The sequence below is a fragment of the Sciurus carolinensis genome, chromosome 1 (assembly GCF_902686445.1).
Source record: "Sciurus carolinensis chromosome 1, mSciCar1.2, whole genome shotgun sequence".
NCBI classification, from domain to species: Eukaryota; Metazoa; Chordata; class Mammalia; order Rodentia; family Sciuridae; genus Sciurus; species Sciurus carolinensis.
In genome coordinates this window covers 185,257,465-185,283,854 of record NC_062213.1, presented here as the reverse complement: position 1 = coordinate 185,283,854, position 26,390 = coordinate 185,257,465, and the positions used below count along the sequence as shown (strand labels likewise).

Here is a 26,390-nt window from a genome sequence, read left to right as displayed (position 1 = left end):
AATGTTGGGCCAGGCACAAGCAGAACAAAGGAGGCAGGAAAAAGCAGAAATGGACAGAAGAGACAAAGAGCTAGGGACAACTTCGGTTCTGACCTTGTCTTTATCCTTTAGCCATGTTACTTTCCTGTTTGTTCTGGAAACCCTGAATTTAAGTTCCAATGGGGAAGTGACTTAACCTCTTCATGTCTGATTTCCTCTCATGTAAAATGGGATAAATAATGGTAAGCAATGTGTAGTATGGATGTGAGGATTTAGTGAATCAATACATGGTTAATGCTTAGAACTGTGCCTGGCACAGGTAAGTACCCCCAAATGTACATGTCATTATTGCTATTATTAGACTTAGCCTCACTGGATCAATGTTTCTCATGATCATTAATTCCTAAGCGAGCTAAAGGTGTTCAGGTATTTGTGGGGTGACATCTGAGCTGCCATGAGAGGGTGGGGCACTGGGGACAGATGAAAATTTTGTATGTAGCAATGACACTTGGGAATGAGAGTTGGATTTTCATCTACTCAACTGGGGAGTGTGTGACATCCCTATCCCTGTGGGCCCCAGGATAAGTGCTGAGGAGGACAGTGGGGGAGGGCATAGAATTAGCTGCAGAAGGAGTTTTTTCTCCCTTTCTGGCCTATCTCTGACCCAAGTCCCTCTATAATCCCTGCTCCCTCCTTAGGCCTCCGGGATCCTCAGAGGGAGCCATTCTCAAGAGGTTGCCCACCCCACTCTACTCTGCCCTGCCTCAAACCCCTCTCCTTCCTCTGGAAAGCCTCCATCAGCAGCACGTGGTTGCCCGGAGCCCGGGATCAGGGAATTCCCAATTGTACCATGTATTCCCCTGTAAAACAGGAAATCACTGTTCTTTGGTGAATTTCTTGCACTCTGTGAATTTGCTGGAAAAGGGCAGACAGAAAGAGGAAGAGGACAATACCTGTCTTCTGGAGTATTACCACAAACCCTGAGAAGAGGGCTGCTGGCAACATTTTACATGTGAGAAAGCTGAGACCCAGCACAGGTAAGGAACTTGTCTACATCACACACAGAAGAGAAGCGGGTTCACATCCAGCTCTTACTGGCTTGTGGTCAGCTCTCCAGCAGCCCAAGGGTGTTAGGGTCAGTGAAGTTTGCAGCAAAAGGTAGAGGCTAAACATTGCCCCACCAGAGGAAGGCATGTGACCGCTTACAGTCAGCAGACGATGAATGACTTTTCTTAGGCACACCTGGCCTGTGCTGTCTCTCACCCACAGGAGTCCACAGGAACTGAGTTTTGCTCATCTAGTTTGGGTAGAAGGAAATGAGAAACTTAGAACTGCTTTTGAAAGGAGTGATCCCTCTCATCATCAATACCTGAACTTGCCTGTAAAAATTTTCAGTGTGAAAATCATCAGGGCCAGGTAAATAGCTGGAATTGTTATCCTACCTGCCAACAGTGGAGGCTGCTAAATGTTCAAGGTCAGTGAGAACGCTCCATAGAAGATTCTGGAGACCCACAGTGTAATCCTACTTCCTCAGGACCTCAGTTTCCCCAACGATCAGACAAAATCTCCAGGGCTTCCAGTGGTCACTTTCCTTGGAAGGTCTGATGACTTCCAGCTCCTACTCAGGGGCTGTGTTTGTTCCTGTAGAGGATGAAGAGTCAAATGCAGGTGTGCATGAGGAAACTTACCTCCCAGATACTGTCCAAACAGCCCTCCAGCCCAAGGTAGGGAATTTTTGTAGAATTTGATTATAGTATAAAAAGCCCATAAGGACAATTTTGAAATAATTTATTATAATAATACTCAAATATGTACAAACCATGCTTACGGGCAGGAGAGGTAAAGAGGGAGAACCAGTGACCATGATACCTCCTGTGTTTGTCCCCCTGTGGCTCATTCTCAACGTCAACAGGATTGAGGGTGGAGTGGGGGAGGGACACGAGGCCTGGCAGTCCCAACTGCTGATGCCACTGCACAGATCCTCAGGCTGTGGCGGTTATGTTCCCTCTTTGTGCCTCAATCTCCTTATTTAAAAAGGGGGAGGGATGAGGTACGGGTCAAACACCCCTTCGGGAGGCATCAGCTGAATTCAGTAAGGTCCAAGGTGTTTCGGTTGTGCTGCAGTCCACGTTGAAAGAAAGGGAAGGGCGCACAGGAGCAGGGTTGGGTCTCTTAATCCCACCTTTCTCTGTCCTCCAAAGTGTCATGCGACTTCCAAAAAGAAGCCCAACTGAATGGAGGGTCTCTCCCTCCTGTAACTCCTAGACCACATCATCGAGTGCCAAAGGTGCCCAGAGGCTGGCACTAGTCGCGCAGGATCGCGTACTCCTTGGGGGCAGAGAGCAGACGGGGGCGGTGAATCTCGACTCGCCGGCCGATTTCCGGGCTCCAGCAGAACTCGGGCGACAGCACCTTGGCGGGCTTGTGCAGCCAGAAGAATTTGTTGAGGTGGCTCTCGTCGTGCCAGCGCGCCTCGAGGCCGCGTGCGCGGTCCTGCTCCTGGCCGCGCGCGCAGTGCCCGGTCAGCCGGCGCAGCGTGGCCACGCTACCCCCGAACAAGGCTGCGTGGTAGTAGAAGTCGCCTTCGCCCTGCGCCAGCGCGGCGGCTGAGCGCGAGTCGCGCTCGAAGGGCAGCAGCCACCGCGGCCAGTGGTAGTGCCAGGCGTGCAACTGTGCCACCGACTCTGCCAGTGCCTCGGGCCCAAAGGCGCTGCTGAAGTGCTGGTCCACGTCCATGCAGAACACGAAGTGCGCCTCGCGCCCCAGCCGCCCGCCTAGCGCCTCGTGCAGCGTGCGCATGCGTGCCATGGATACGTCCTGCCAGCGGCGTTCGCGCACCACGTGCTCCACACGCAGCTGACGGCTGGGACCCAGCGCCACGCGGGGCACCGCAGCTGGCCGCTCGGTGAACACGTAGTACACCACGCGCTGGCCCACCATGAAGTGCTGCTCGGCCGACTCTAGGAAGCGCGCCAGGTACTTCTCCAGATACCTGCCAGTCGGGGCACCAAAGTCAACCTGGTTGGTTGTCCCACCTCACTCGCTATCCCCACCCGCATTCGTGCTTCCCAGTCTTGCCCACCCTGGTCCTGCAACTCCAGAACCCCCAAGCCTCCAATCTTCCAACCTTGGGAGGTGGGTTCAAGATGGTGCAGATTGTCAGCACCATCTTCCCCTGAATATACTTTCCCCTGACTGCTCAGGTCCATAGGGTACCGGGGAAGTGTGCTGGCCCTTGGAGGACTGACCGTGGTCGCCTCTTTAGTGCTCTGGCCTTCAACGAAGAGGTGCCAGAACTTGGTGCTGCCGTGAGCTGAGGAAACGGAGGCTGGTGGCATGGAGACGCTCGGGCTGATCGTCAGCACTTTATCTCCCAGTGGAGACTCAGACGTTTGGGAACTGTGAGGAGCCCTTCCTGCTGAGCCCTCCCTGAATTCCTGGTGCACAAAATCATTTGGGGCTGGACTTGCAGCTCAGTGGTAGAGCGCTTGCCTAGCAGGTGTGAGGCACTGGGTTTGATTCTCAGCATCGCATATAAAAAACACATAAAGGTCCATCAAGGAATTTAAAAAAAAATTAATACACTGTTTTAAGTCATTGAGCTTGTGGTAAATCCTCACACAATCAGAGTGCTTGGAATACTGGAAACTTTGTTATTACAAGATCTTAGGATACTAGAGTTTTAAAATGAAAGTAATAATATCTAATGTTTTTGAACATTTATCAAGTAGCACTTACAAGTCAATTTGCATTATCTCATTTAACGAACTCTAATAAATCCCAGCTACTTGGAGCTACTGGGAAGGCTGAGGCAGACTGATTGGAAATTTCAGGTCAGCTTTGGCAACTTGGTGAGACCCTGTCTCAAAATAAAATAAAAAGGCCTGGGGATGTTGCTCAGTGGCAGAATGCCTCTGGGTTCAATCCACTGTGCTACTAACAAAACTCTAACAACTTAGAAAAGTTTACTTGACTGGTAAGTGGTGGTAAGTGGTACAGCCAGGATTTGAGCCCAACTTGACATTGAAGCCTATGCCTTTGCTTGCACTTGCTCTATTCCTGGTAGAACTGTGGGAACCTGAAATCAAAGATCTTGGAAACTTCAGCATTCGGGGTGCTGGATTTATACGGTCTTTGAACTGTGGACCTCAGGATCCTGGAATTTTAGTTCCTTGAGACTCCATACCTGGAGGCCTATCCATTGCCTGGCCTATCAATTCTTTGACCTCGTTTCCTGCAGTGATACTGTCCTCCATCCTCATTCACCTATGTGCTCCTGTGGCCACTCCCTTGGCTTGGTCATCATTAGTGTCCCATCTTCAAAATTGCAACCTCACCCATGCAACTGTGTGGGTTCCTCATTCTTCTGCCTCCCTTGCTCTGATTTACCCCCTCTAAGACAGTCTGCCTCACCAAGTCCTCTGATCTGGTGGTCCTGCACTTCTCAGTATCTGTCGCCTCCCTCCTCACCCAGCTCAGATTCACTCCCTTGCAAACCCCCAGCCCCTCTCCCTCCGTCTAGCTTTCTTGGTGAGACTCGCCAGCTCTGTTCCTGTTTGCCCAGTTGCTCCTTCCCTCTTCCAACCTCTCACCTGGAAGACTCCACCATTTTCTCACGAAAGACCCAGTGCCTCCAGATGGACAGCCTTGCCCCTAAGCAGATTCCTTCTGGCACATAGTTCTGAGCCCCTGGCTGGATGGGCTCCATGGTATTGGTGTCCAGGATAGAGGGGAAGGGAGACGATATTCCTGCATTCACCCTGGGAGTCTGGGACAAGGGTACAGCCTCCAGCTGCGCTTTGGGATCCACGGCCCACCCCTCCCACTCCCTGCTGGGCAGGAGTGCTCCCCTCCCCAGAGCTTACCTGCCGACAGCAAAGACAGTCAGCCCAACGGTGAGGTTTTGTCGTCTAGCCTTTTTCTGGGCTATCACTGGGTTGAAGGTGCCATCCCAAATAATGGGGGCCCCCCAGGAGGTACACGTCAGGACTTCGGGCCGGGCCCTGGCCAGGGCAGGGATGGAGAGAGCTCTAGTCACCCACTAACTGGGTGCATGCTTATTGCCACCTCCCCTAGCGACCCAAGATGTATCAGACCAGTCCCTGCCCCTCTGTTGGAACTGCCCCCAGACAGTTAAAGGACTGAGGAGTATGACCCAGGGGAGCCCCTGGGGTGGGTGCAGTGCCTGGCTCTGCTGGGATGGGAGTTGAGAGGACAGGGACCTGGGACAGAAGTCTGTGGGCATTCACAGAGTGGGAGGGATGGCAGCTCCTTACCAGGGACGCAGGACACCTGTGAAGTTGTCTCTCAGCTGGAGCATTGTGACTGAAGGGCAGACACCCATGGGGATGAAGACTTCCAGATGCCTAAGGGGTGGGGGCAGCAGGAAGTAGCATGTCACCTGAGCAGGAGGGAGGGCGCACAAGGACACTTGCCCAGGCCAAGCTAGCCACCACCCTCCATCTCTCAACAAGGCACTTGGAAAAAGCCACTTTAATTGTGACCCTGGTGCTGGGGAAGGGGCTTATACCTGACTTCAGGGAGCCAGTTCAGAAGGAGCAACCCTAAGAGGCCAAGTGCAAGCAGGATGAGCCAGAAGATTCTCTTCCTGGGTCTGGAAGGAAGGGGCATCAGCAGCTCATTTACACACACACACACACACACACACACACACACACACATGCATGGTAGAAATCATTTTGGTAATGCTTCATTTTATTTTTATTTTGAGTAAGAATAATTCTGTTCACATCGTACAGACATTCAAAGGGATGAAAGAGTATATAACCCTGAAAATTTCCTTCCTGTTCCTCTGCATGGAGACGGCCAGTGTGACCAGTGTCACATGTCTTTCCCGGGGATGGTCTGTGTGTACACAGGGACATGTGACTGTGGTAGCAAGTACTCTCTCTTCCTCTTTCTTTTATTCCCCTTAGATGGCAGCACAGTGGATGTGCTGTTCCGTACCGTGCATTCCTTGCTGACCATCATGTCTTAGTTGTTCCACCTCAGTACTCAGAGAATGTCCCCACCCTTTTGTCCCGCTGCCTGATGTGTCATGGAGTGGAGATGGCCTCAGCTACTTAACCAGGGCTCATCTGAGGAGCACTGAGCCTGAGCCTTTCCTCCAGACAGCCGCGGTGCAGGGTATGACCTTGGGCAGGCATAGAGGATGGTAGCTTCAGGGCTTGGGGGGCGTGGCCTGGGTAGGGATGAGGATGGCCTTGGACAAGAGAGTAGGCCAGAAGAGACTACAGGATAATTTGTAGGGTGGTAGCTAAGAGGGAAGAGCTGTCTGGGACACAGAGATGAGTTACTGGGTTACGGTCAGAGTCCACGTGCCTGTGGCAGCCCCAAGTCAGGCCGGGGAAAGAGTTCCGTCCACAGACCGTAGTGGCCCAATTTCTGGCTTAGGGGAGGTGCATTTGGAATTTGTCTATGGTAAATTCAGGAAGGGTCTCAAATGTTGAGAATCTTCTGGAGCCACATAGTAAGGAGCAGATGCTGGGGCCAGACCCTCTGGTTTGAATCCCAGCTCCACCACCTATTAATTGACTTCAGGCAAGGCCTGAGGGATTAGAACGAGGGACTCACCCACTGTAATCACTCACTAAACTCAGCTGTCCACGATGACTCTTCCCAACCCACCCTCATCACCTGCAGGCAACCTCAGGCGCTGCTCCCTGCCCTATGCATCCTTCCAAACTTTGGCGCCCTTGCTCTTGCAAGAAGGCTGCCTGCCTCAGACCCTCCTGCCCCTGCCTGTTCTGCTATCCCACTGCTTGAGAGGCACACCCAAGAGAGGCTCTGAGAACCGCTTTGCAGCATGTGTGTCCACCTGGCCAGCATCTTAGCAATGGCACCTCCTTCTATCATCTGGCCCACCTGAAACCCGACCACTCTCTCTGCTACACCCGCCATCTGCTGTCGGTCCCCAGGTTGGGTTGACTCGGCCTTCTTGATCTTGGTTCCTCCTGTGCCTCCACCCACTGCAACCTCCTCCATACCCTACCCTGATCATCTGCACCAAGACCACTGCAGGAGCTCCCTTCCTGTTCCTGTCACTCCCTAAGCAGCCCCCAGAGCCATCTTGTAAAACCTGAGCCTCCTGTGATAGTGCATGTCTCACACAAACAGGTAAATCCTCAAAGAGATGCCTTCAGTAGGCAAACATATGGAAAATGTTCACCCCACTAGTAACCAAAGACATACAAATTAGAGCAAGGTGGTCGACTTTGCCTATAAAATGAACACTTTAAAAAACAGAGAGAATGAAAACAGCCAAGCTTCAGCACATGCTGAGGCAGGCTCTTTGGCTTGCTGGTGGGTGCGTGGATTGTTAGGCCCTGTGGAAGTCTCCTTGGCCATGGGACTTGAACTCCTTGAGTGCTCATCCCCTTGGATTCAGTAACCCCCAGTTGCTGGGAATCCATTCAAAGGAGGGAACCGTCAGTGCAGAAAAAAAGTGTGCACATCCAGATGGTTGTTGGTCCCTGTCCAGTCACACTTTCCACACGCGTGTGTGGGGCACAAGCATGACCTCAGGCACAGCGCTAGGTCAAGGACTTAGAGGTGAGGGCACAGACCCCATGCTCAGTGTGGAGCCAGGTCGATGTGGATGCAGTGGGGGGTGGGGACCGAGAGGACGGGGGATGTGACCGGCTGGACTGTGCAGTGAATGCTGTGAGTTGGGCGCACAGCGGTTGTGGAGGACAAGCAGGAGGGTGGCCCCTGAGCCCTGGCAGATAGCGAGGAAGTCAGGAGGCTTCCTGGAGGAGGTGACCTCTAAGCCAGGACCTAAAGAATTAGAAGTTATCCAGGCAAAGGAGGCAGTGAAGGGGAAGGGTTGACTGGGAGCCTGGAACACTGGTGAGGGGTGCAGGGGTGGGAGAGAGCTGGGTGGGACTGCAGGGCCGCGTGCGTGTGAGAGCCCGGGCTGCGGAGGCCAGGCCGCCGGGGCCGCACTGCAGGCTCAGGGCCTTGGGCTTCATCTTGAGGGCCATGGGGAGCCTGAAGGAGTATGTCCTCCAGGGAGTGCCACAGCCAGAGCTTTATTTGGAAAATAAAAATGTGTACTTAGTCTGAACCATCGAGCCTGGGCTGGGTGTGCTGGGAGGGAGGGAGGCAAGAAAATGAGGTGGAGGTGAGGGCGACGCGTGCCTGCTGTGGGAGCTGCTGGGGGCAGAGCAGGTGTGGGTGGCCAGGTGGAGGAAGTGGGTGGTGAAGGTCTGTCAGGCAGGAGGAATGAGCTCTGCTTGGCCACCGTTTGCAGGGACAGGGCTGTCTGCTTTTCTGGTTGTGGGTAGGAGCCCAGAAGGCAGGCAGGCTCGGGAGAGTTCTGGGGTTCACAGGAAGGGCAGGGGTGCTGTTGGAGAGAGCACGCAGGGGGACTGAGCGGTGAGTGGGAGGTGCCGTGTGGGTGACTTCCCAGAGGCTGAGCTGTAAGCAGGAAGGACACAGGATGAAAACTGGAAGGGGACGGGGCTGGGTCAGTGGAGGTGAGTGTTTATTTGACAAGAGGGAGGCCATCTTGCTGACGGCTGCCTAGAAAGCATCCTCAGGGACACGCACCATCTGAGCTGCCCAGGTGCCACTCAGGTAAACCTGAGACAGGCCCCAGTGTCTGGCTGGACGGGCTGGCTAAACAAACTTGTCATGGAGACCCTGCAGTCACACAGGAAAAGGCTACCTCAGAGCGAGAGAGGAAAAAAGAATATGAGAAAAGGGGGAAACTTAACTGTTTGCTTAATAGGACCATAGTAGTTATTTTCCCTGTCCAGTTGTCTGCAATGTACTCATGTTGCTTTTATAATGAAGAAAAATACAGGGTTGGCAATTTACAAGGAAGAAAAGTCATTGCTTCCTTCTGACTTCAGGATAAAGTGCACATCTCTCAGTGCTGCCTACGGAGCCTTCAAAATCTGACCCCTCCATTATGATATTTTACTCTTCCCCTTCCCTTCTTCCTACCTCAAGGCATGGACACTCCACAGTGGACAGTCCGGGGATATTCTGTGGCATTGTTTGAAAAAGCAAATGGATTTCAATAGCCTCAGTGTTCATCAGTATGGATCTGGATGGAAGAATTATACATATCTATTTAATGGAGGTCAACATGACCCCTAAAAAGGATGAGGTTGATAATACATATGCAAAAGAGACCCTAATTTGTTAAGTGGAGAAGGAGTAACAGGACCCCAGGCGGAGGCAGATCTCCCTTCAGTGAGGGGAGGCCCAAGGCTGTGTGTCTGCGTGAACGTGGATACATGTATCCTGTTCTGTAAACCTATAGGAAGAGTCTAGACAGAACAGCATGGGCCGATAGAAATCAAATGTGAGCTACATAGGTAATTTAAAATCTCATAGTAGCCACATTAAAAAAGTGAAAACAAACAGGTAAAATTATTTTGAACAGTATTTTTATTGAACTGACCATGTCCCCAACATCTTTTCAACATATATTCAATATAAAAATTGAGATATTTTCCAGACTTGCTTTATGCTGTGTCTAAATAGTAAATCCAGTGTGTATTTCAGACTTACAGCACACACAGGCCAGTGGCTATTCTATATTGGACAGTGTGGATTTAGAGGAGACATACCAGCTATTGGTGGTGGACTCAGTGGAGGGTGGAAGGGGCTCCACACCCCCACCTCCCACTTGACCTTGTACAATGAGCATTGTCCTTCCATGGTGTGTCTACCATGCCATCAGGCTTTGCATGCCTGGAGCCTCTGCTGGGGCTGATCTGGGCATTGTGGGTGCAGTGACCTGAGGGCATTGGTGCCACCTGAGCCCTCCATTTGAGGATCTCACAGCATCTCAAATACATGTGGCCAAAAAGGAACCCTTGATTTTCCTTGGAAACCTGCTCCCCACTCTGTATTCTCCATCCTGGCACATGACATCATGATCATTCCTCTGCCCTACTTCTCACATGCCTTGGAGTCTCTCTCAGCACCTCCCATCTCCATATCCAGTTCTCCAGCAAGCGTCAGACACACTCAGTCCCTCCAGTGGCCTTCCCCTCTTCTCACTGCACTCCAGGCCATTGAACCCCACACCTGGACAACTCCCCTGGCCACCACACCAGCGCCCCCACTGCTGCTCCTGCCCCCGACTCTCTTCTCCAGAATGATCTTTTAAAATGTTAACGAGAAGACACCCTCCCCTGGTCAAGGTCTTTGGATGAGGTCTCACTGCTCTTGAATGAAATCCACAGTCTGTGCAGACCTCCCATCCCATCCCATCCTGACATTCCTGCGCTTGCCGCCCCATCACGCTGCCTGTCCCTGGGAGCTCAGTTACAGTCGTCTGCACTTCCTCCTGCACCACTGACTCCAACCCAGCACTGTTGCTGGACACAGGTGTCAGGTGTCCTCTGGGCAGTGTGTCCCACAGACCCCTCCAGCTCGGCGCCTCTTACACTGCAGTCTGCGTTTCCCTGCATCCTCTTCTTTCTGTGGTCTGGGGCCCTCTTCTCCCTTCCCTGATAGTGGCTTATTCACTGGGTTCCATCGCTTTCCTTCCTTCCTAGTGCCCAGGTTCCCCTCTGGTCTGCACCCAGTGTTCTCATAGGGACTCCTGTAACAGGAAGGCTGTGACAGGGGACTCCTTCGCCTTCCCAGCTTCCTAAGCAGGCCTTGGCTTTGTGTCCACTCCTCCACCTGTTCAGACTACTTTCCCATCCTCTGCCAATCAGTCCTCAGGTCCTGGCTCCCTCCTATATGAAGCCTTCCTCAAACCCCCCACACCCCCTCCCCAGGGGGCTCCTCTGGCCCTTGCCAACCCATGAGGGCAGAGTCTGCCCTGCTGGGCTGAGTACCCCTCTTTAATCACACCTGGTAACTCTTGGTACCAAAGCCTGGAGCCTGCCTGACTTGGTGATATTAAATAATGAGTAATTTGTTCAATAAATGAATGAATGGAGCAATGGCTGGGTGTTTTTTCTTCGTCCCTTCCCAAAACTGACTCTTACTTATTTGCTTTAAACTCCATTTTCTCCAGAATTAAGTCTGTACTCATTAATAATTCCAGACACTGCTAAGAGTTTCATGTGCTGTCTTGTTGAAGTCAGACCACAGTCCCTTGCAGGAGGAGCTAGGGTTATCTCTACCTTGTGAGGAGACCAAAGCTCAGAAAAAGTGAAATCACTTGCTCAGCATCACATGATGGTGGGACTGAGCCTTGAGTTTAGGTCTGACTCCTGAGCAGGACCTTTAATGGCATTTGGGCTCCTTGGGACAAGACCCCTGTACAACCTGAGCACCTCTCACAAGGGTGCCTGGCTCCTCCCAAGTGACCTGTGACCAGTGGCCAGTGTCTGTCCTGCAAGAAGCCTCCCCCTCCACACTCCACCTTCAGCCCCCTCTGGACTCCTGGGAGGCTGACTGCAGCTGTGCTTTTCCGGCTTCTGGAAGCCTGAGTTGTGGTACTGGCAGCTGGCAAGTTTGGCCGTGCTACAGGGGTAGGAAATGGCCGGAACTGGCCACTCTGTCCTTATCTGCTTTCCTGACCCTGTTAGCCAGCCCCCTAGCCCCACCCAACCAGGGTAGGACAAGCCAAAGTTTATCTTATACTGGTCTCCAGGGTAGCCAGGCAGAGCTGGTCCTGAGTGGACCAGGCAAGCTCAAATGGTCAGGTGAGGGTGAGTGCTGGGACCCAAGCCTGCGATAGGGACCCACCAGCTCCACCCACTTTTCCTGTGCCCCAGTCTGGAGCCCCCACCCTACAGGTGCCTGCCTGACTCACTCCTCCACATTCCTTGGTCAAATATCTTCAAAAGGACCTGTCTGGCCCAGTTCCACCTGCGGAAGGTGGTCCCTCAAGCCCCACCCATGCCTGCTCCCTCTCCTCCCTTTCAGGATCAGCCATTATTCCTCAAGGAGGAACAAGTTCCTAGTCCTGGACCGTCAGGCCCAGTGGGGACAGAGAACCTCCCGGCCTTTGCTCTCTATCTCACCAAGAAGAGAAGAGGAGGCACCCAGCTCTTGACCAGGTACACAATCTCCTGGGATGCAGTCCCCCTATCCCACCGTCCATGGAATGGCTGTGTGAGTCACCTTTTCCCCAGACCTGGGGCTGATGGTTCTCGGCCAGCTAGCAGGTGCCTCTCCTTCAACTGTTCTGACCACCAGATTGTACCTCTTACAGGTTGACTGTCCCGCCCTCCCCAGCCGTTCTCCACTTACCTGAGTCCCTCCTTGAGAGCCATAGGAAGAAGCCAGTGGGATAGCCTGTCACGAACTTTCTCAGCTCAGAGCTGGGGAAAAAATGACCTGTTCCCGGTGACAGGGACAAATCGGCTCCTTCCTGCCCCTAGCTTCAGAAGCCACACCCACAGAAGCAATCAGAGATGGACTGCCCAAGAGGGACCTGCTTGGGGTGGGGCGTATGGGAGGAAGCTGGCTCCAGGGTGGGATGGGGGCTGGCAACCCCCAGGGGCCAATCACCTGCAAGAGGGTGGATCTGAGTAAGGCCAGCTCTGGTTGGCCAGAGACTGAGCTATTTGTACAGATTTCCTTTACCTCCCCAGGGGTCTCAAGCCCTCTTCCTAGTCTTGTTCCTGAGTGGCCAGGATCCGGATATGGTATTCCCACCCATTCTCACCCTTGATAGCCCGGTTCTGCAGAGCCCCAGCTAGAGCTGAGGTACTGGGCATGGTGACCTTAAGCAATTCTGTTCTCAGGAAAGTGGGATACATTCGCCCAACACTCAGGCGTGTGAGATAAGATCAGCGCTGTGGAACAGTTCTGTGAAACTCATACTAGCTGTCTTCAAAAGTGCAAGTTGTGTTCCATCAAAGGTCCTGGAAGTTAGTTTGGTGGATTGCGATCAAGATTTTGAAAGTTTGAACAGGAATATTGAAACAGTCTCAGAATGTACAGTGTGCATTCTGATAGGTAGTTACCATTGTATGAAATTTTGGTTTTATTTTAAGCATATATCCACGGTTGGGAAAGATTCTTTTAAACTGAAGGTCAAGATCAAAAGGTCAGCAAATTTCTGTGTAAAGTGTAAGCCTCAGAAGCAAATATATTTTTAAAGACGCACCATTTAAACCTGCAACAGGTTCCCACACTTCAGTAATTAACATGCACCAATAAAAGTTAAAAAAGGATTGCATATATATACATGCATCACCCTTATTTACTCACTGAGAACATGTTTTTAGAATAAAATATGAGGGCTGGGAAGAAAGCTCAGTTGGTGGAGTGCTCGCCTTGCAAGCACAAGGCCCTGGGTTCAATCCCCAGCACCGCAAACAAAACAAACGAATTCTGAGCCTAAAAAACAAAACCCCAACAACCTTACAGTAGTGAAGAAAACATGTTTAGTTATGCAAGTCAAATCCCGTCGTCACCATATTCTCTAAAGTAGTGGTTTTCATCCCCTCTTTTCATTACACACTAACAGCAAACGGGGGTGGGGCCTGGTTTTCATTTTGTCCCATTAAGGGAAAATCAAGGTCCAGAAGCAGAGACCTGCTTAGAGGGCTACTGGCTTCAGTGCACCTGCGCACATGGCCCACATGCCTTAGTTCAGAGGACAGAGGGGCAGGAGGCTTCCTTGCTTTGGGTCCCCAGGACTCTCCACCCAGGCAATCACCCAAGCCTCCCTGCATCCTCTTGCTTCCTAATGTGTTCCCTACCTCTGGGACACTAAGCTTTCCAGACCCTAGTCCCACTGGATACCAACCAATCAGTTTGTTTCTCCTCCTCTTCCAGCTGGTAGTTACACTTTAACAGGCTCTCCAGAGAGGAGTTACCCCGACAGGGAGGGTATTGGTTCTTAAAAGTTACTGTGACTAATCTCATTCAATATAGGTGGGGCTGAGCCTCAAAACCCACATTCCTAACAACACACCTTCAGGAAAACCCCAGTCCAGGGGAAGGAGCACTGAGGCAGGAGTCTCCTTACTGCCCCTGTCCACATCCGAGGACAGATTCCTTTCTAGATGGCCAACCCCAGCCACTGCTGGCTACTTAACCAGTGTGGACACACTCAGCTGCACGTGCAGTCATGCTCTGCGCCCTCACGCATATGGCCTGGTCTCAAACGTCCATCCTCCTACTTTAGGTAAGGCTTAAGTGTCACCTCCTCTGTATTAATCATAAAAAAGCTTGGAGGGTGCTGAGTCAACCAGAGGTATGGACACAGCAGCACCCTCCAAGGCCATCTGCTGAAGGGTGAAGTCTGGGTGTTCCAGATGCTGCTGGAAGTCTCCCAGTGGGAACTGCAGGTAGTGGGGCTCAGAGATGAAGGGGCTTCTGGACCCTCCAGCCCTAAGGGACGCCATGCGAACTGGGACTAGAAGCACCCTCAAATGATCTGGGGGTTCAGCCAAGCGTGAAGGATACACTGTTCAGTTGAAGTGGATGTCCCTCCCTCGACCCAGGGTCCATTCCTTTTCCTTTTGGGTGAAAAGTAGCCATTTGCCCTGAGACTGGAATCCCCAGGGGAGAAAGGCACAGAAGAGGCAGATTTTGCAGATTTATTTTTAAAAAACAAAAGGTTAAAAAAAGTCCTTCATTTCCAACCTTGCCTGGGGGTGTGGGTGGGGAATAGAACAAATTGAGGCGCCCACCCCTTTCTGGGAAGAGTCCAACTCTTCCCCCAGGAGCCTGCAAAGACAGGGCAAGTCAGAGGCAGGTCCTCACCCTTCCTGCCCTGCCTCCTCCTCAGGTAGCTGTAACTGCTCTAGGAAGTTTCATAAGCAAAGAAGTGTGGGAGTGGGAGGTCAAAGGCTGTCTTCTGCACACCAACAGTGACTCTGGCTGCTCTCTCCCTGCTTAGTTCTCCGGCCCCCACCACTCAGCTCCCAGGGTGGGCAGGCAGGCAGACCAAGAGGCCCGGCCTGGCTTGGGCGATGTGCCCAGCCCACCGGCAGTTTCCTTAATGCTGTTTGTGAGGCAGCAGGGCAGTCAGGGGATGTCACAGTGTGGGGAGGGGCTTTAGAGAACTCTCCACTCCTCTGGAGGGGGACTCTACTCTCCACCTCGTTCTGGACTCACCTCTCCCTAGAGGCTGCCCTTCTTTTCTATTCCCCATCCTCAGGCGGAGTGGAGTCCAGGACAAAGCACTAAGTGGCCGTTTGCTACAAAACACCTGGAGATGCCAGAGGGCAGCTGTGGACTGTCAGTCAGTCCAGGCTCCCACAGTCACACAGTCACACACACAGCATTAAGGCGTCTATGCCAGCAGGCATGGCCAAACTGGGCCCAGCTTCTCTCTCTCCACCTGCACCGGGTATAGGGAAGCCCCTGGCTGCTGCCGAAACAGGCTGGAGGGGGAGAAGCTGGCAACGGAAGGTTAACCAGGCCTGGAGAAGGAAGTGGAGGAAGGAAGGCAAGGGCGCTCCAGGCCTCGCTCCAGGCCTGCTGGCCGCCCTTGGAAGGAACCCAACTTAGGTTGGGGAGCCCTGACCATAAACCCCCTGGAAAATGGGGGACAGAGAGAGGGGAAGAGAGCGGGGCTAGAGTACTGGGACTTTGGAAGAAGCCAGTGCTATCAATATTTACAAGCATAAAGCCCCATCTTCTGTGCCACCTACCTCTCTGCCCCTCCCACAGAAATGAAAGGCCCCTGAGAGCCATCGAGGAGATGCCCAGACCTCCTCACCAGCCATGCCCCTAGGGAGGCCCCTTTCCTCCAACTGGCCCCATTTCTGGAGCCCTCAAGGAATGTCTGTCTGGCTCTGCTCAGGTGGGAGGACCCCTGGCCAGGATCCTGGCTGCCCAGCCAGCCCTAGGAGTCCTTGAGCATGCTGATGCGGGCGTAGATTTTCAGGGCGGGACCCAGCTTGATGTTCATGGCGCTCATCAGATGGTCCTCCTTGAGCAGCAGCAGAGCTTGCCCATCGATTTCCTGGGCACGGAATTCCTCTGCTATCTCCTGGCAGCCTGAGGGGACACCACCAAAAACAGTGTTGGTTAATGGCCTAGGTCCACTCATGGTAGCCACTGTACTTCAGAGACCTTTTCTCCTTCAACACTCACAGCCAAATGCTGAGGATGGGGTTGCTATTCTTGAAGCCTGAGAGGCTAAGTGACTGACCCGAGGTGACCATGATCCAAACCTCCTCATTCACACCATTGCTCAGACCTCCCTTCTCCATGGACCAACGTCAGTGACCAACAAGATGGTACAAAACTGACAGCGTGTGATTTCTGAGGCTAGGTCATCTAGGGTACAGCAGCTTTCACCTTGTTATTTCAGATAACCTATTTTGGAGTAAGCTGACCTTCACATAAGGAGAAACTTCAAGAAGCCTTCTGGAGAGGCCCAAGTGAGAGCAACTGAGGCCACCTGCCAAGAGCCAGCCTCACTTGCCATGTGGAGGAGCCACCCTGGAAGTGGATCCTCTAGATCAAACCTTCAAGTGCCTGCAGTCCTGGCTGACATCTTCACTAACACCCGGCATGAGCCCCTCAGCCAGAGCTACTTGGTAGAACCACTGCAAATTCCTGAGCCACAGGACCCATCAGAGAGTAATTTTTGCCTCTATGTTTCAGAGTAATTTGTATCACAGCAATAGGCAACAAATACAGATTTTGGTACCTGGAAGAGGGGTGTGACCATTAAAAAACCCTAAATGTGATGTGGCTTGGAACAGGCAGGCAGCAGCTGGAATGACACTGAGGAGGTCAGTGAATATATAAGGTGCACTGAGCAAGTAGGCAGTGGCCTCTGAGGAAGCTGCTGGGGAGGTTTAAAAAAAGTGAGGAAACTGCTACTAGAGATTGGAAGAAATGGGAATTTCAGTTTCATATTGTTTCTGAAATAGCAGAAACTTTAGTAATGCTGTTTGGTGGTAACGTGCTAAGTTTAATGACCCCAATGAACAATGTGAATAAATAGTTCAGGAGATTCAGGAAGAATGCTAAAGGCATTGCCTGGCTTCTTCATGTTGCACATAATAAAAAAGGGAGGAGAAAGACTAGCTAAAGGAAAAGGTGTTCAACACCAAGGAGCTGGGTAAGGTTTCCTGGCCTCTCCAGATGGCAAACTTTGCTGGAATTAGGAGATGGTTTCTACCCTAAGTCAAACCCAGGGCACAATCAAGAAATAAACTGTCTACCAATGAAATGGAGGGTGTGGCAAATCCTTTGTTCAAACTTCAGGGAGGTCTAAGGTGATGCCTCAGAGGCTCTCTAAGGAGTCTGGGCAGCCTCACAGACTGATCAACGCAGGGCTCCTGAGAATCCTAAGGGCTTCAAAGGAAGCCAACATGGTGAAAAGGTTTATCCGGAAGACAATTTTGGGTGTGGTTTTGGTCTAATGAAATGAACCACTACAAAGATTTTAAGAGAATTATGTGGGTAGAAATACTGGTTTGGAAGGTCAGGTAATAGAAACAAGAACAGTAGGAAGTGGGCTTAGAGGCTAAGAAAACTGCCACACTGCAGAGTCAGGTCACCTTCACAAAAAAGGGTGATTCAGAGGGTGGAACCAGAGGTGAGCACCAGGCTGAGTCCTAATCAAGAAAACGCCAACCTATATTGAATTGGGAACGGGTGTAGAACAGTGACTCTGGTATGCTCTGTCCCGCCCCCGCCTTTTTTTTTTTTTGCGGTGCTGGGGGTTGATTCCCAACCCTCTGTTTCCCCTTTTTAATTGAGTGTGTATAATTCTGCACCTGTTCCATCATGTGCTGCCTGTGCAGAGGGGAGCATACAGCCTGTTGTTAGTCCTCACTGTCTCCAGACTGAGAGGAGCTGGACCCATGGAACCTCATTCCTGTAAGACCTGAGTTAGAAAACAAGACCCTAGACTTCAACTAATGTCGTCATGGGTTGAGACTCCTGGGGACTCTGGCAGGGGGCTAAATGCATAAAGAAGGAACCTGATCTATGGTGGGCAAGGGTTAACTGATGGCCCACCTCCAAATGGCCCCTGATAATCCTTACTGTACTCATGTCCCTCTGAGTTCCCCAATGCACAGGGCTTACTGTATGACCAACAAGATATGCAGAAGTGACATTCTGAGACTAGATTCTGAAGGGCACAATGGCTTCTGCCTGCTCTCCTGGATTCACTACCTGTGGGGAAACACTGTGGCCATGTATGTCATGAAAACAGTGAGCAGCCTCTAGAGAGGTCGATGAGGAAAAAAGGCCTCTTGCCAATAGCCAGCCTCCAACTTGTATACTGCATGACTGAGGTATCTTTGGAAAGGATCCTCTGGTCTCAGCAAAGCCCCCAGATCTTGGCCCTAGAAGACACCTGCAATCTCATAAGAGATCCTGACGTATGCAACCCTCCAGAAGTCCTTACCTAACAAGACTCTGCTATGACAGATTTGGGGAATGTAGTAATAGATGAAAATTCATTGGGTTAAGGGACAGAGCAAGGGTATGAACCCAGTTCTGTCTGGTTTGGAAGTCTCTGCTCCCAGCTACTATGTCACATTCCACTCTGTAACAGGCTGTGGTTGCCATCAATACTGCGACTAAGTAGTGGATGAATAAAACTGGCAGAGCAGAGGGAGCACCTGACCATCTGGGAATGACACAGGTCTACCAATCTAGACTCCAGTCCTCACAGCCATGAGCACTCCAAGCCCAAGGGCTACCAGTTCTGCCCTGCATTTCCATGTCTTCTGCCTCGGTGCAAGCTGCTGTGGTTGAACAAAGATCTGGCAAAGGTGCACTTGTCCACTGTCATTCAGTTCAAATGTTCTTAATTTTGATGCCCTCCTTCGATTTCCTACATTGTCACCTGTCTTCCCTCCCAGTTCACCCCATGAAAAGAGATGGGGTTAATTTCATTATCACCTCTGCACTTTATGCAGACCACCTACCACATGAAAGCTGTTATTGTATCAGAGGTGTAATGGTAGCTGTTTAAAATTAGAGCTGTGGAGTATTACTTATGTGTTCTGTGCTAGAAATAAGTTTACAGACAGGGGGCTCACGTTACTGATCTCTGCACCCCAGGTCCTAGACCTGAGCCATTAATTGAACTACCTAATCCTTCCTGGTGGACTGAGGTAAGGTCTCCTGCTCCCTTTCATTCCTTGCTATTCCAGGCAGGTGTGGAACTTCCAAGGGCCTTACCTGGCAGAGAGCGGATGAATTCATAGACATCTTCTACATTCCATTTGGTGGGCTCACTTGGTAGGAAGTGGTGTCCCATGCCCACCAGGTCCCGCATGTGCATGTCTGGGAGCTCCAGGTCCCGTTGGCCTTGTCGCCGGCGGGAGGTGGATGAGCTGGCCGAGATGGGTGACAAGGGTTCCTCATAGCTGGAGTTATCTGAGCAGCGGCTGGAGTCTTCCTGGCTGTGTGTCAGCTGCAGTGCAGCAGTAACTGAAAGGGGTACAGTGCCTGTTGGCTGGGAGCAGAGAGAAATAGCTTCTTCAGGACAGCGAACAACCGTCTCGATCAGCAGTGACGGGTGAAGGCAGGCGTTTCTCCCTTTTCAGCCTGGTCCACTACTGCACCTCAGAGACCCTGGATCAAAGAGCATCATCTGTGGGGCTGGGGTCGTGGCTCAGTGGTACAGCGCTTGCCTAGCATGTGTGAGGCACTGGGTTCAATTCTCAGCACCACATATAAATAAACAAAATATAGATTCACTGACAATTTAAAAAAGAAAAAAAAGCATCATCTGTGCTGTCCCTTCTCCAACCCTCAGGGTCAGTCCCTCACAGGCCTTTCACCTGTGCCACACTATGTTGCAGTGGCCTGATCTTACATCTACCTTTTCTTTTAGATGTGACTTTTTAAAACCAGGGCTCTGTTGGTTTTAGGAAATTACTTCTGACACCTCTTGTGTATGTACATTTTGGACCACAGTGTTCATCAAATTCTTGATGAGGTTTAAGGTGAAAACAACAAGCAAATTACACAACAGGTTAAAAAACGCATTAGGCTCTGAATTCTTTCAGGGTAAGAACATGCCTTTGGCATCTCCGTGCCTAAGAGAGGTCCTGCCACAGGGCTGTTGCTAAAAAATATTTAATAAGTGAATGTCCAGGGTGCTGGTGGTGACCTTCAGGAACTCAGTGCTTCAGTGTTCAAGGAGCAAAGAGGAACCAGGGAAGGGTGGAGGATGCCATCTCATCTAGCCCTCCAAAGACAGGTGGTAGCCTAACAGCCTGTCTTTGCCTAGGACAAGGCAGGGGAGACCCCCACCTCCACAGTCCCCAAGTCAAGAACACAGGTCAGCAGGAAGGTGAGGGTGGTGGTCGGGCAAGGCTGCTGGAGAGGGTAAGATGCCTCATGAGTACCCTTGAGTCTACATGAAGGAACACAAGGGAAGGCCCAACCCAACTGGTCTGAGGAGAAGGCACAGAGCTCACTGAAGCCAGCTGCTGCAGGGAGGTGGGTGGAAGGCCACACCAGCAGGGAGACTGGTGGGCACCTGTGGAATGCAGTCTCAGGCTCTCCCTGCCTCTCACCTGCTTCTTTGTATCCTTGGTAAGTGTTGGCAGACTGGCCTTGCTGGCCCGACGACGGCTGTGGGTGGTAGACCCTGTCTTCTGCAGCTTGCTCCGGTCTGAGTGGAAAAGTCCCACTCGCTTGGTGCATCCCACATTATACCTGCCCGAGATGCAGGGGAAGGGAAGTCAGAGCAGTCATAGGGCTCACCGGCACCAGGCAGAACAAGACAGCCAGGTTGTCTGGCAAACTGTGAGTCCCTCTATTGGTTCGAATCCTGACTCCACCACTTGGTGCTCAGTGTGGCACCGGGTGGCAGCTTAAGTTCTGAGCCTCACAGGGAGCTGGGGTAACACCACTCACCTTCTAAAACTGGTCTCACAGTGACATGAGGTAACATCGGTGATGTTTAACACAACAATCTGGAGCTTGGCTGACACATTCTACTCAATACTACTTGTGCCAGGAAACTACTATGCATTGTCCTGTTGGACAGTAGTGTGGCAAAGTGTGACAAAGGGGCCTTGGTCACCTCCAGTACAACCTAGGTGGGACAAGGGCTGAGGATAGTAGACTCTAGCTTAATCTGCAGGGCACCTCTGCCTGGGACCTATAGATTTCCTTTTGGGGGACTCCAGGCTTCGAGGTCAGCTGCCTCTTCCACCTTGGTACAAACACCACCTAAGACTTTAGAGTCAGACAAGTCTAATGCTCTTGCCTATGATTTACTTAGCTATGTAACTTGAAGCACAATTGTTCCTTTGGGCCTTAGTTTTTACTTTCCAACCTATACAAATGGAACAATAGTAAGTATAATGAGGACAATAGTAATAGCTACTTTGCAGAGTTATTTTGATGATGAGACAATGTATATCAACTGACTAGAACTGACAGGTTCTCAATAAATGAGTGGTTTTCATTATGATCATCAGTCTTCTAAGCTGGGTGAAAACTTGCCACAGGAACAATGTAACTCATGCCATGGTTCCAGGCAAAGCTACCTAAGGAGGTGGTAGCTGCCAAGGGCAGACAGAGAGAAAGGGTGCCAGTGGGACCCAAAAGCCAAGCAAGCTAAGGCACTGCTTCCTGTCCAGACTCTGCTGCACTCTGATCCACTCTGGGGCCTGGTTTCTCAGGCTTGGTGCATTAGGAATGCAACAGTACATCCAGGCAGGCCAAGGAAAAAGGATGCTGGATAAGCCACACCTGTGGCCTCCTGGGGTGGACAATTAAGTGGGGGGGATGGATAAAAACAAGATTCCCAGGGGCAATCCTGAGGATAGGGAAGGTGTCAGGCATGGCAGTGGGGCGGAGGCCACTCACCTCTTTGCACAAGCCATGGAACAAAAGCGTTTGGATCGCTTGAACTTATAGGCAAAGTCCACCCGGCCACAGAGCTCACACTTGAGTTTGAGGGGAGTACCCTCCTCTTTGGATTCTGAAAAGTACAGAAATGGGTTAGTATGGAGGAGAAATTCCCAGATGCCAGTGCAGCCACACTCCAGGGCCTCCCTACTCTATCCTGTCTCTTTCTCATGTCCCCATGGATATCACATGCAGTGGCAGTCTAGCCTGGACAATGCCAGTGTTTTTGCCACTGTTTTTGGAAGGACTGTATCTCCCCCCAGGGATGTTCCCCAGGTGTCTGGTGTCCCTTGTAAACTTAACATTTTTTCCTGCCAAGTGCTACGAGCCTGGAGCACATCTTGGGTGGGACAGCACTGATGACTTCCTTCATGATCATGGAAGGAAGCAGGAGACTCGGAGGAAATACTCTGGATGCTGTCATGACTGATCCTCTGGAATTATCCCACCTGACCTTGGTGCATCTAGCTGGGTCAGAGAACCCCGGAGTCCATATTCCTGTACCCGATATGGACCCCCAGGTTGTCAGTGGTTCATGAGCAAAATATAGTCTTTGCCTGCACACCTGTGCCTCAGAGCCAACCCCGGTCCTGAATGCAGGCTCTTTAGTAAAAGACAGAAATGCCTGTCTGTTGCCCCGTGTATCTGCTCTAAGAATTTGCCCAGGACTCCCATGGAAAGCGCAGCTCCTGAAACCCTGTGGTTGGCTGGAGTGGGGCTGGAGAAGCAGGGGACAAAGGACACCTAATTCTCCCATCCCTGTTCTCTAGGGATAAAGGCCGAAGAAGGACTGGAGGAAATGCTCAGTGGATGGAAATATGTGTCAGTCCCTATTCAAAGTTCCTCCACGGACATTCAGAAAGATCTGCCTTTCCTGCCACCCTGGAAGGTCTTCAAACCCAGGTCTGAGGCACCTACCTTGCAGGTAGGGCTCCTCCATCTCCGAGTCAGTGGTGGTGGTATGGTCCTGCTGTGGAAGCTTCTCAGGCAAGAACCCCTGTGCATACTTCTTCTTGAGATTCCCCACCAGCAGGGACGAGCGTCCCACCTACAGGACAGGTGACATGGAGGCCACAAGGGTTAAGTGGGAGCAGTTCCCTTACCAGCCTCATCACAATCACATGTATAAAGTATCCAGGCAGATGTCAGTCCTCTGCAAACCCCCCACATCATCATCCAAGGATGCCCTGCTCAAGGCCCCATTCTGCTGTCTAGCTCCCAAGGCAGGAAGCACTGGGCACCAAAGTATGGAAATGGATTTGGTCAGGACCAAGAGATGGCTTGGGAGGTTAGGAGACTATCTATTTTTCCATATGCAAGGACAGGGATGGAGGCAGAGATCAGGTTGCCCACAGTGCTATGCCAAGTGCCAGATCCCGAGCTCACATGCTGCCAGGCAGGGGCAGGGCTGTGTATGACTGTACTTAGGAGATTCCGATTTCTTACTGTCCTCCACTCACCGCTACCCTACCCAAGCCAGAAGGACAGGAGGCCACAGGGAGAGCATGAAAAATCAGACCCTGAGTGACAGCACAGGGGCCCTTTGGTTGCCAGATCCCAGACTGGCTTATTCACCCCTTTGGTCCTCCCTTTGTTATCTCTGTCCAGGCAGCCTGGTGGCCAGGTCAATTGGTATCCAACTCTAGGGTGATGCTGTCAACCTGCATCCACCCTGTGAGGACAGCTGGTTCCAGAGTTATTGCAAGGGCAGGGGAGGCCTGGTCCAGTGAAGGAAGGTTGCAGCAATGTAGAGCCCCTCATGGCTAAGGGACTCCAGGTGGGTTTCTCTGACACTGACCTTGGACAATTAAACCTCCAGGGTAAAGAGGACAAGAACCTGTTTGTCATTTGGCATGTTAGAAGGGCTATTCACCCATCTAGGTTAATCAAGTTCAGTTTTCTGCTGACTGATTGAACCACCCATGAATCCAAAGAATGAGCAAAAGGCAGACGGCATCCCAGAAGCCTATCTCTACAGCAGCCAGATAATCCTCGTCAGGAGACAGGCCAGTGTGCACCTGGCTCCAGGGTCTGCACACGACAGAGCAGCAGCACTGCCAAGTCACGCTGCACAGCATTGGCTGTGGAGCCTTTCTCTAACAGATCATCTTCCTGATCCTGGCTACTTCCCTTCAGTCTCCTGCTTCTGTTGCAAACCCCAGACTGTGCCCTTTCTAAAGGCCCTCAATCTCATTCACGCCCATCCAGGCTCTGTCCTTAGAAGAACAAGTTTCAGGTGGCAACCCTGCTCCCCACCCTCATTTCTGAGAACTCGGTAATAATCAGGTTTTTTTTTTGTTTGATAACCGGCCAAAGTTTTGCTGTGGAGGCATTCAAAACTTGATGAGGTCTAATTCCCCAAAGCCCACGGTCTCTCACCAATGCCTCAAGGTGAACTAACTCCCTTCTAGCCAAAAGGTCACAAGTTACCAGGCTGGGACACAGTTGTCTGTGCTGGGAAACTTCTAACTGAGGGGTCTTGCCAATTATTCCTGATCACTAAGCCCTTCTGGACTCTGGAGAGATACTCAATCCTAGAAAGAAATGGTTCTGACATTCTTTCAGGGGAATGAAGGGGAGGGATTAGCAAGGAAAGCAAACTGTTCACATTTTCAGAAACTGTACATGGAAATGTAAAAATATTCTAATACACATCCAAAATATACTTAAAAAAAAAAAAAAAAAAAGAGGGGAAAAGAAGTAGTCCGTACCGGGAAAGGCTCCGCCCCCTCCTGGATCACAAACCCTTCGATAACATGCGTCAGGATTTGGGGTTTCACAATGGCCTGTGGTGGTTTATTCTCACCATTCTGGGGGGCAGTGCCGGCGATGCTGGAGGCAGAATTTCCGTTCCCTGAGGTCATGCCGGGGCTGCTGAGGTCGGTCAGCGCATGAACAATGCCCTGCCCTGTCTCTGCACGGGGAGAGTGGGAAACAAAGCAACAGAGATCAGAGCAGCGGCCAGGCCTGGAGAGGACAGCAGGGACTCAAAGCATGCCACCAAATGCCAACACCAATCCAAGCAGTTCCCTCCCTCAATGACCTACTTAAAAGTGGTACTGCTTCAATGGACACACAACCAAGTGTGAGTATAATCAGTCCTTCAGCAACTCAGGTAGCAGTATTTCTTAACACCCCAACTGTGCTAAACACAGTTTAACTAGTCAAGAACTCTGTCTTTGAGGAGGTAAAGCCTTGGGCAACACTGATTTTGACAAATAAAGTAACATTCAGTTTGAGGGAGAAAATTAAGTTGTATTCAAGATGACACTTAAAGAAGAAAAGCTAAACTATGTACATCTACTATGTACATCTAGGCTTTAGGGTGTAATGCAGTCTGGTAGTCAAAGGTTAAGTGAACCTTCTAGGAGTTTCCTTGGAGGTGTTGTTTTTTTTTTTTTTTTTTTGGTACTAGAGATTGAACCCAGGCTAAGTCCATACTGAATTACACCCCCAACCCTTTAAATTTTATGTTTTGAGACAGGGTCTCCCTAAATTGCTGAGGGCCTCACTAAGTTTCCCAGGCTAACCTTGAACTTGTTTCCCTGCCTCAGTCTCCCAAATTGCTGGGATTACAGACATACATCATCCCTGTTTGGAGGATGAGATTTTAAAAGCCCTGTGAATATCAAAGCTCTGGGATCCATGTTTTCTCCTAACACTTTCAGGAGTAATTTCTGGCCAAGAAACAAGAAAAATGATCCCATTCCCCAATGAATTTGAATGAAAACTGATAATAAAATCAGTTTTATCTATTTTAATGTCTCCAAGAGGAGACATTAGAGAACCAAGCTGGGACTATAAGGAATTACACATGAAATGGCACACATATTCATGCTGTATCAAGGTTATGATTGTCTTATCATATCAAGCTGAAAATGTCACCATTATCTGGACAGTTGAGAATATCTGAGAATGTGAGGTTTTTTTTAGTTACAAAGGTGCTATAGTATTGGTTTTAGTTGACTTGGTAATAAATATGTGAAACTTTGGGGGAAAAAAAATCAAAGAACTGAACACCAGAAATTGATGCCAAGAGATTTCAGTGTTAAACCACCCTCAGACACTACTATGTGGATCTGAATTATCCAGACACTGGTTTTTGAGGTCACTGCATTAAGATATGCATAAATTTTCTTTCTCTACCATAGATGATGCTGGGCAGGGCTAGGACCTTCTGTGCTACTGGTGTGGCCCTGTGCTATCAAGCCCTCGTCCAGTACACAGCTCTATACCCAATCCAACCCTCAGCAAATTCCTTCATCTCTCGTGGACAACGTAACCTTCCTATAAAAGACCTAAGATTACTCCAAAAAAGTGTGACAAGGGGCCTTACACAATCCCACTGCAGACCTCAGTCCTCTTCTTCCAAATGCACCTCTCTTGAGTTGCCTCACTGCTTAGATGGCAAGATTTCATGGCCTTATTTTTTAGCTCTCTTCCCACCAGCTTCTCTACCCAGGGCCATTCTCTACTGCCACCAACTGCCCATTGGGCTCAGTTGCCTTTAACCTGGAGCTTCCTAAAAAGGAGAAGCTATTTCTTTATTGCAACACAACTATTAATATTAAGCACAACCCAGTGGTGTGTGATATTGATTTTAAAAAATGATTTCAGTACATCTGTTAAAATAATTTTTGCACAAAACTTTACATGAAGAT

The 26,390-nt window shown here is 50.8% G+C and overlaps 2 protein-coding genes across 7 annotated transcripts in view; both read right to left on the bottom strand.

The window, feature by feature from the left end:
* Nucleotides 1-1,605: 1,605 nt before the first annotated feature.
* On the bottom strand, nt 1,606-14,318 carry A3galt2 (alpha 1,3-galactosyltransferase 2). Of its 2 annotated transcripts, XM_047542168.1 has the most exons (7): nt 12,172-12,186; nt 8,950-9,052; nt 5,510-5,593; nt 5,256-5,345; nt 4,845-4,982; nt 1,808-2,971; nt 1,606-1,620 (listed from the first exon to the last, which is right to left on the bottom strand). In XM_047542168.1, the coding sequence occupies exons 4-6, from the start codon at nt 5,321-5,323 to the stop codon at nt 2,284-2,286; spliced, it is 894 nt and encodes a 297-aa protein (XP_047398124.1). In that variant the 5' UTR covers nt 5,324-5,345; nt 5,510-5,593; nt 8,950-9,052; nt 12,172-12,186; the 3' UTR covers nt 1,606-1,620; nt 1,808-2,283. The 2 variants fall into 2 exon arrangements, with proteins under 2 accessions (XP_047398124.1, XP_047398117.1); XM_047542161.1 differs by lacking the exon at nt 8,950-9,052 and having other exon boundaries at nt 12,172-14,318.
* A 141-nt stretch (nt 14,319-14,459) lies between these two features.
* Phc2 (polyhomeotic homolog 2) overlaps nt 14,460-26,390 on the bottom strand; it is a 106,377-nt gene continuing 94,446 nt past the window's right edge. For 4 of the 5 annotated variants that reach the window (XM_047542125.1, XM_047542117.1, XM_047542136.1 and 1 more), the window contains 6 exons: nt 24,441-24,643; nt 22,648-22,777; nt 21,688-21,802; nt 20,385-20,526; nt 19,039-19,315; nt 14,460-15,882 (listed from right to left, as the gene is read on the bottom strand). In XM_047542125.1, coding sequence (XP_047398081.1) covers nt 15,728-15,882; nt 19,039-19,315; nt 20,385-20,526; nt 21,688-21,802; nt 22,648-22,777; nt 24,441-24,643 — 1,022 coding nt within the window. In that variant the 3' untranslated portion in view covers nt 14,460-15,727. Of the gene's footprint in view, nt 15,883-19,038; nt 19,435-20,384; nt 20,527-21,687; nt 21,803-22,647; nt 22,778-24,440; nt 24,644-26,390 lie in introns of those variants that run through there. The other variant, XM_047542142.1, reaches the window with a different exon arrangement.

Coding starts and splice junctions, on each gene's coding strand:
- A3galt2 (XM_047542161.1), bottom strand. CDS start 12,194: ATGGCTCTCAAGGAGGGACTCAG. Junction 5,594..12,171: donor GCTCTCAAGGAGGGACTCAG/GTAAGTGGAGAA, acceptor CCTTCCTTCCAG/ACCCAGGAAGAGAATCTTCT. Junction 2,972..4,844: donor ACTGTCTTTGCTGTCGGCAG/GTAAGCTCTGGG, acceptor CCCGACTGGCAG/GTATCTGGAGAAGTACCTGG.